This window comes from Cetorhinus maximus, chromosome 18 (genome assembly GCF_964194155.1).
Source record: "Cetorhinus maximus chromosome 18, sCetMax3.hap1.1, whole genome shotgun sequence".
NCBI classification, from domain to species: domain Eukaryota; kingdom Metazoa; phylum Chordata; class Chondrichthyes; order Lamniformes; family Cetorhinidae; genus Cetorhinus; species Cetorhinus maximus.
In genome coordinates this window covers 28,689,845-28,698,580 of record NC_135896.1, presented here as the reverse complement: position 1 = coordinate 28,698,580, position 8,736 = coordinate 28,689,845, and the positions used below count along the sequence as shown (strand labels likewise).

Genomic DNA, 8,736 nt, shown 5'->3' with positions numbered 1-8,736 from the left:
CTGCTTAATGCAGAAATGGGATAGTTAATATAACAAAGTGTCCATTTTTCAGTACTAACTATCCTGATGTTGATGAGTAAAAAGAAGCTTTAAAAATGAACGTAAAATTATCATTATGAACCAGGCCTATTTTGCTATCTAAAAATTTAAATTAAAAATGAAGGATCATCAATGCTTTTTACTTTCTGGTTTACTGTCTGTGAGAAAAATTCAACATGATTGGCTACATATTCTGCTTTCTGACATCACTGCCATTGGGTGCCTGGAGATCCCCCTCGACTTGGCAGCAGATTTAGACTATCACTGGGCATGAGGAAATCCACCCCAGAGAGAGAGCACTAGATCTTTGTAGCCAGTTTTCCTGGAAGTCAGCGGCAAGTGCTGTTGACCACAAATCCAGCCTCCCGTTGTTCATATGGGCTGTAAGAATTATTCTAGTCCTCTTATTCCTGACATCAATAGTTACCACCAGGTCTGGCTGAATAACAGAAAAATGTGGAGAAACTTCTTACGTAATTACAGGGACATACCACTATGTTTTTGGGCACTGGGATCCCAATTTCTCCTGCAAAAATGGATATTTATGAACAGAATTTAATAAGATTGCATTTGAACTCTCTAACTCTGTTTCCAGGCTGGCAGCTAGCCCAGACTGAGAGGCTGGAAGGCCTGTGCTGCAAGGCCACAGCCTTGGAGAGACTGGGAGGTAGAAAAACAGGGCGAAACAACCCTGCTCCTTGTGGCCCTCAAATAGTTCTGCAAAAACACTTACCAATTTGATTCAGCTATTCTCCCTCCCTTCAGCTTTTGGGTTTCTTGAGCACTGGTAAACTTGAGTTGGAGGCGTTAAATGTGTAAGTCTAAAATTTTAGGCACGCAGCCTCATTAGCATCTTTAAATAACTACTCTACCTCTTGAGCAGAGCCCCTTATCCTGTTAAAACTGGAAGTGGACAAATTCAAGAAGGGTTTTAGGTTCTTGAAATTTTAAACGTAGAACCTCTGACCTTTTCCTGCCCACCATGGAAACTAAACATTACCTCCTAGGACGCACACAAGATCAACCATGTATGGAATCCTCCTTCGATGATTCCTCCCTCCCAAGAAAGGGATCTCAAACTAATCGGGATGGAGGAGAAATCAAACCTGTATCATACACTGTATGGTGCCTACAAGCTTTTTCAGCAAAACGTTACTGCAGTTAGTTAGAAAGCATAATTCCTACAAGGAAAGTTTAACACTCCCGATCAGCTGCACAGGAGCAGGGCAGCAGTTAGAGTGGCCCCATTTTCCACTGATCTGCGGTTTTAACACCGCTGATTTTGGCACAAGATAAGGCTCCCACTGGACACCAATGAAGGATAAATGGGGTACCATGTGGGGCCCCGATTTCAAAGCGTTTTTGCTTTGGGTGCCTGCAGCAGTCGCACTGCCAGGCACGGCAGTAGAGAAGCCAAAAAGGCCCTCACAGGTAAGTTTCAAAAGCCTTTCCTTCATGGGACCAGGAGATGCAGAAGGGCTTCCACTTACCTAGATGCAACTTTCTTCAGATGCAGCCTGATCTTAGTCCGAAACATCTGGCCAGCTGCTGCTTTCTGCTGGAAATGGGTGAGTGGCTGACCGAGCGCATTCAAATGAGACCCTGTGGTTGAAATCTACTGGGCATCCAACTCAGACTCCTGGCCAGGATTGTCATCGATTTCCACCACGAATTAAAACCTGCCTTTTAGCAACTAGCTTTTATCAGAAAGAAATTGCAGCAAATTGGCTAGGAGGAAAAAAAGCCAGGAGTCTGTTTCCATACTTCTTTAATAGTATGACAATAGTTCGAAAAACATGAGCTTTGTATTTCTTTTAGTTTACAAAACCAAATGCCACAATTACAGTACATAATCCTTAGAACTTTTGTGCTGGATAAACACCAAAACATCGATCCACTGTTCTATTGTTTTACTCAATAAAGCCAAACTGACTCAGTGACTTTGGAGCAATTAGACTATTGCAGAAGTGCACTAAAGCAGAAATGCCCTAGCCACAAATAACATTAAAAGTTATAAGCACTGCCATAGCAGCAGAAAACACTAGAAAGTTAAATAGAATTAAGACTCTTAACATCATGCAATTGTTTATAAGCAACACAAAAACACATCTAATACAATTATTATTACTTGCTTTTCCTTACTATACTTAGTGATCGACACAAGTGATTGCAGGTATTCTAATCATTTGGGAACAGCATGGGAGAAGGACTGTCTCAGTGCTGCATGTTTCTAAAACCATGATGCTGACAAATGGGATAACAACTCTCCAAGACAAGTCTGATTAATTTGAAGAATACAGAAAAGCTTCTGCTTCAGATGCCCTTTCATGTGCCAACAGTCTCTCTTCACGCTGCTCTTACTCAGTCTTTCGTTTTGCACCCGGGATTTTGGCCTGAATCCTGAATAAAAGACGCAAAAAAGATGTAGGTAAGTGAGCTATACAACTTGAAAGCAATCAAATTGCTAAAATCGTGTGATTTCAGAAAAATGAGTGTAGTGGCACAAGATGGCTTCCTAGATGGCTATTCCACCTCTTGGTTTTAGTGGGCGTGAAAATTAACTCAGAACCCAATTCCCAGTTTATACTAAAATAATAAACAGAATGAGCTGGAAACAATCTGCAAGTCAGGCAGAAGAGTTGCTTTGGAGAGAGAAACAGGAGTCAGCATTTCCAGTTGATAATCTTTCTTCAGAACTCTCTGGCTCATCTCCATGGGCAGGATTTTACATCCCGCGGGTGGGTACACACCCGACCTGATCGGGCGTAAAATAGTGCGATGACATCGGGACGCTGGCCTGACGTCATCACGCATTCGCGCGATATTTCGGTCGGCGGTCGCGTACAACAGTCGGATGTGCGCCTGCCAAGAATTAAGAAGCCTATTAAGGCCATTAATCAATTAATTTGAACCTATTTTTTGCTGCCCGTCCAACCTTACAGTTGGCGGGCGGGCAAATCAGCCAGACAGCCTTTGGATTTTTTAGGAAACCTCATCCACGGATGGGATGATGTTTCCAACGTTAATTATTTTAAAAAATTAAAATTTCTGACATAACCTTTATAACATTTATATTTGTGGCAGTGAGTCCGATGTGGGGACATGTTTTGCACATTTTCAGATTCTTTATTTTTGATTTTAATATTTTTCAGCTCCCTGCCTTCAGGGAGCTTTCAGTGCGCGCTCCCCCGTGCATGCGCAGACTTTTGCGCTCGCCCCGCCTCCCGCCCCCACCCCGGCAGCATTGAGCTTCTCAGCGCTCCTTTCACGCTGTCCGGCCGTTAATTGGCCAGCCAGCGTGAAATCGCGGTTGGCGGACTGTACCCCAGCCGCTCCCGGGCCCACCCGCTTGACGAACCGAAAATCCTGCCCCGTTTCTCTCTCTTCATAATTAATAGCCACTTAAGGGCCCCTTCCTGCTTGGCTGCAATTGTTCAGACAGCGAAAGCTGGTTGGCGACAAGCAGGAAGCCTGGCAACTAAGTATGCTTGGGCCTCGGGTGGCAAAATGCAGATCCACCCCGCACCCCCCCGCACCCCCCAGCACACCCCGGCCCCCAACCCCTCCATCCAACCCCCTCCCCCCACCACACAGGGCCAGTATTTGTTGCACAGAAACACACAAAATGAACCATGTTCAAAACTAGCAAACATAGCAATTATTTAAATTTGCATTGTTATGGAGCACCATTGAATCAAAATATATATATATATATATAAAAAATGCTGTAATACTGAAAAGTTGTCAGCAACGCTTTCTTAACCTTCAATTTTTATCTGAAGTACGAGATTGTCATAAAATCACACAAATTTACGGAACAGAAGGCCGCCATTTGGTCCATTGTGTCTGATGGTCAAAAAGTGCAAAACAGTCTAAACCCACTTTCTGCTTTTGATCAGTAGCCTTATGGGTTACAGCATTTCAAGTGCATATCCAAGTATATTTTACATGCAATGAGGAATTCTGTTTCTACCACCCTTTCAGGCAGTGAGTTCCAAACCCCCTCCAACCACTGGGTGAAAGAACTTCTCCTCAACTCCCCTCTAATCCAAGATCATTACTTTAAATTTATGTGCCCCTGGTTATTGATCTCTCTGCTAATGGAAATAATCATTTCTATACAATCTACCTAGGCCCCTCATAATTTTATGCACCTCAATTAAATTACCCTCCAGCCTCTTTATTAAAGGAAACAACCCCAGCCTATCTAATCTTTTCTCATAGCTAAAATTCTCCATTCCGGATAATGTCCTCATAAGGACCTTAGTAACCTATCGAGTGTGATCGCGCCTGTCCTTTAGGGTGAACAGAACTGCACAGAGTTCTCCAGCTGTGGCCTAACCAGTATTTTATACTGTTCCAGCATTACTTATCTGCTCTTATATTCTATGCCTCAGCTAGACGCCGTATGCTTTCTTAACATGCTTATATACCTGTTCTGCTATCTTCAGGGATCTATGGACATACAATTCAAATTCCCTCAGTTTCTCTACACTTTACAGTATCCTACCATTTATCATGTATTCCGTTGCCCTGTTTGCCCTCCCAAGAAGATAGATTCAGAACTGATCTAGCAGTTCAGAACTGGGGATCCATGAGACGCTGTATGTAATCAGAGGCAGCAGAATTGTAATCAATCTCAATCCGCAACCTCATGGCCTTGCATATCCCTCACTCTACAATTACTGATAGGTCAGGGGGTCAACCCTCGTTCAATGAAGAATGGAGGAGAGTACAAGAACAACACGTGGCATACCTAAAAATGAGGTATCGACCTGGTAAAGCTACAACAGAAGACTACAATCATGTCAAACAGCGGAAGCAGCATGAGACAGATAGAGCTAAGTGATCCACAATCAGTGCATCAGATCAAAGCTCTGCAGTCTTTCCACATCCAGTTGTGAATGGTGATGGACAGATCGGTTTCAGATCTGAAACCATCACTTTCAAAATCTGGATCAGCGTCAAGCAAGGCTGTGTGATAGCCCCCATACTATTTACAATTTTTCTGATAGTGGCTATTCACCTCATCAAACATCAACTACCCTCTGGCATAAGTATTAATTACCACCTAGATGGAAAACTCTTTAACCTCAGTTGCCTCTGCACCAAAACCAAACTGACCACTACAGCCATACATGATTTACAGTTTGCAGATGACTGTAGGGTTGTTGGCCACTCTGCACCAAATTTGTGAGCCACTTTCAAACTCTTCAATTCTGCATACAAGGGGCTTGGCTTGTCCACGAATGCTGCCAAAACAAAGTCATATCAAGCCATACACCTCATATTTTTTTATTTATTCTTTCATGGGATGAGAGTGCCACTGGCAAGGCCAGCATTTGTTGTCCATCCCTAATTTCCCCTTGAACTAAGCGACTTGTTAGGCCATTCCAGAGGGCAATTAAAAGTCAAACACATTGCAAGCAGGGTGTTTTGCTAGTGCTGTTGGGGGGGCTTTAAACTAACTCGGCAGGGGTGTGGGAACTAAGAGAAAATATTAGAGATGAATACTAGGGTGCACAAAGTACTGAGGGGGACAGATAGCACTAGTATAGAGAATACTAAATTAATAGGTGAAGTCAGGGTGAGGATGAAAGTAACAAAATCTAAATCAGGGTTACTATGCATGTATGTGAATGCACGGAGTATAGTAAATAAGATTGGGGAATTACAGGTGCAGATTGTCATGTAGAAATATGATGTTGTGGCGATAACAGAGACCTGGCTCAAGGAAGGGCAGAACTTGGTGGTAAATATTCCTGGGAACAAGGTGTTCAGAAAAGATAGGAAAGGAAGGAAAGAAGAAGGAGTGGTGGTATTGGTTAAGGAGAGCATTGCAATGCTGGAGAAAGAGGGTGTACCAGAGGGTCCAAGAACAGAATCAATTTGGCTACAGCTAAGGAACAAAAAGGGTGCAATTACATTGTTCAGTGTAGTCTATAGACCACCAACTAGTGAGAAGGGCGTAGAAGACCAAATTTGCAGGGAAATTGCAGAGAGATGCAAGCAGTTATAATGGGGGACTTTAACTGCCTGAATGTAGACTCGGGCAGTGGTAGTGTAAAGGGCGGAGAAGGGCAAAAGTTCCTAGATTGTGTTCAGGAAAATTTTCTACAACAGTATGTGTCCAATCCAACAAGAAAAGACGCACTGTTGGACCTGGTTCTTGGAAATGAGGTGGGCCAAGTAGATCAAGGGGAGAATTTTCTCCTCGTTGAGTGGGCTGGGCGGGAGCGGGCGCGCAGCTGACTGTTGCCCGCGATCGGCTGCACGCCATTTTACACAGGCGAGCCAATTAAGGCCCGCTTACTGTGACGCGCACCTGGAAGCGCTTAGGGCTACCTGTGCGGGCGGGGGAAGGAGGGAGAGTCAGGGCCTGCGCTCTTCCGCGCATGTGCGCAAAGATCTCCCTGAGGCAGCTCCGTGCCTCAGGGAGATTAATTTCATCATGAAAAATGCAATAAAAGAATTTTAAAAATGATTCAAACATGTCCCCTCATGTGACAGTGTCACATGAGCTGGGACATGTTTATGAATTTCAATAAAAATTTTTATTTAGGTTATAAATCCTTCATGAAACCTCATCCCGCCCATGGATGAGGTGCCATGAAAAATCAAAAGGCCACCTGGGCTCTTCGCCTGCCAGCCAACCTTAAGATTGGACAGGCAGCCCTGACAACTACTTTAATTGGGTTATTAATGGCCTTAACAGGCCTTTGACAGTTCAATGGGTGCACGTCAGAGTTAGCTGCGCGCCCACTGAGTGGAAAATGAGAATGATGCGCGGTGACGTTGGGATGCACGCCCGATGTTACCGCGTGTCATCTTACGCGTCAGCATGCGGGTCCCACCCCCGCACGCCAAGCAGAAGATTCTGGCACAAGTGTCAGTGGGGGAACATTTAGAAGACAGTGATCATTGTATTGTATGTTTTAGGATGATGATAGAAAAGGACGATAGACAATCCAGAGTAAGAAAAATTAACTGGACGAGATCCGACTTCAATGGGGCAAGAACGGAGCTGGGCCAGATAGACTGGAACGAAAGTCTGGCGGGAAAAACTGTAGCTGAATAATGGGCTACCTTCAAAAAAGAATTGGTTTGGGCACAATCAAAGTATATTCCATCGAGAGGGAAAGGTAAACAAGGCTGAAATATTTGCAATCATCTTCAGCAGAAGTGCCGATGATCCATCTCAGCCCCCTCTTCAGGGGAGGCGATGGTGTAATGGTACTGTTGCTGGACTAGTAATCCAAAGACCCAGGGTAATGTTCTGGGGACCAGGGTTCAAATCCACCATGCTAAATGGGATAGATTTTGAACAGATCAACTCAACACTGGGCATCCATGAGGCGCTGTGGGCCATCAGCAGCAGCAGATTTGTACTCGAATACAATCTGTAACCTTGTGGCCCAATATATCCCCCACTCTACCATTACCATCAAGCCAGGGAATCAACCCTGGTTCAATGAAGAGTGCAGGAGGGCATGCCAGGAGCAGCACCAGACATACCTAAAAATTAGGTGTCAACCTGGTGAAGCTATAACACAAGACTACTTGCGTGCCAAACAGCATAAGCAGCAAATGATAGACAGAGCTAAGCGATCCCACAACCAACGGGCCAGATCTAAGCTCTGCAAGTCCTGCCACATCCAGTTATGAATGGTGGTGGACAATTAAAACACTCACTGGAGGAGGAGGCTCCACAAATATCCCCATCCTCAATGATGGAGGAGCCCAGGACATCAGTGCAAAAGGTAAGGCTGAAGCAAACAGAAAATGCTGGAAAAACTCAGCAGGTCCAACAGCATCTGTGGAGAGAGAAAAACAGAGTTGATGTTTCGAGTCCGTATGACCCTTCTTCAGCTGAAGCATTTGCTACAATCTGCAGCCAGAAGTGCAGAGTGGATGATCCATCTTGGCCTCCTTCGGAGGTCCCCAGCATCACAGATGCTAATCTTCAGCCAATTCGATTCACTTCACGAGATATCAAGAAATGGCTGAAGGCACTGGATACTGCAAAGGCTATGGGCCCTGACAATATTCCAGCAGCAGTACTGAAGACTTGTGTCCAGGACTTGCCGCGCCCCTAGCCAAGCTGTTCCAGTACAGCTACAACACTGGCATCTATCCAGCTGTGTGGAAAATTGCCCAGGTATGCACTGTACACAAAAAGCAGGACAAATCCAACCCAGCCAATTACCGCCCCATCAGTCTACTCTCAATCAACAGTAAAGTAATGGAAGAAGTCATCAACAGTGCTATCAAGCGGCACTTTCTTAGCAATATTCTGCTCACTGATGCCTAGTTTGGGTTCCGCTAGGGCCACTCAGCTCCTGACCTCGTTACAGTCTTGGTTCAAACATGGACAAAAGAGCTGAGCTCCCGAGGTGAGGTGAGAGTGACTGCCCTTGACATCAAGGCCGCATTTGACTGAGTGTGGCATCAAGGAGCCCTAGCAAAACTGGAGTCAATGGGAATCAGGGGGAAAACTCGCCAATGGTTGGAATCATACCTAGCACAAGGGAAGATGGTTGTGGTTGTTGGAGATCAGTCATCTCAGTTCCAGGACATCACCACAGGAATTCCTCAGGGTAGTGTCCTCGGCCCAACCATCTTCAACTGCTTCATCAATGACCTTCCTTCCCTCATAAGGTCAGAAGTGGGGATGATTGCTGATGATTGTACAATGTT

The 8,736-nt window shown here is 44.8% G+C and overlaps 1 protein-coding gene across 5 annotated transcripts in view; it reads right to left on the bottom strand.

Annotated features, from left to right (window-relative positions):
• Positions 1 to 1,790: 1,790 nt before the first annotated feature.
• The window catches only part of rtn1a (reticulon 1a), a 185,906-nt gene continuing 178,960 nt past the window's right edge, over positions 1,791 to 8,736 (bottom strand). For all 5 annotated transcript variants that reach the window (XM_078562280.1, XM_078562282.1, XM_078562281.1 and 2 more), the window contains one exon: positions 1,791 to 2,439. In XM_078562280.1, coding sequence (XP_078418406.1) covers positions 2,397 to 2,439 — 43 coding nt within the window. In that variant the 3' untranslated portion in view covers positions 1,791 to 2,396. The remainder of the gene's footprint in view (positions 2,440 to 8,736) is intronic.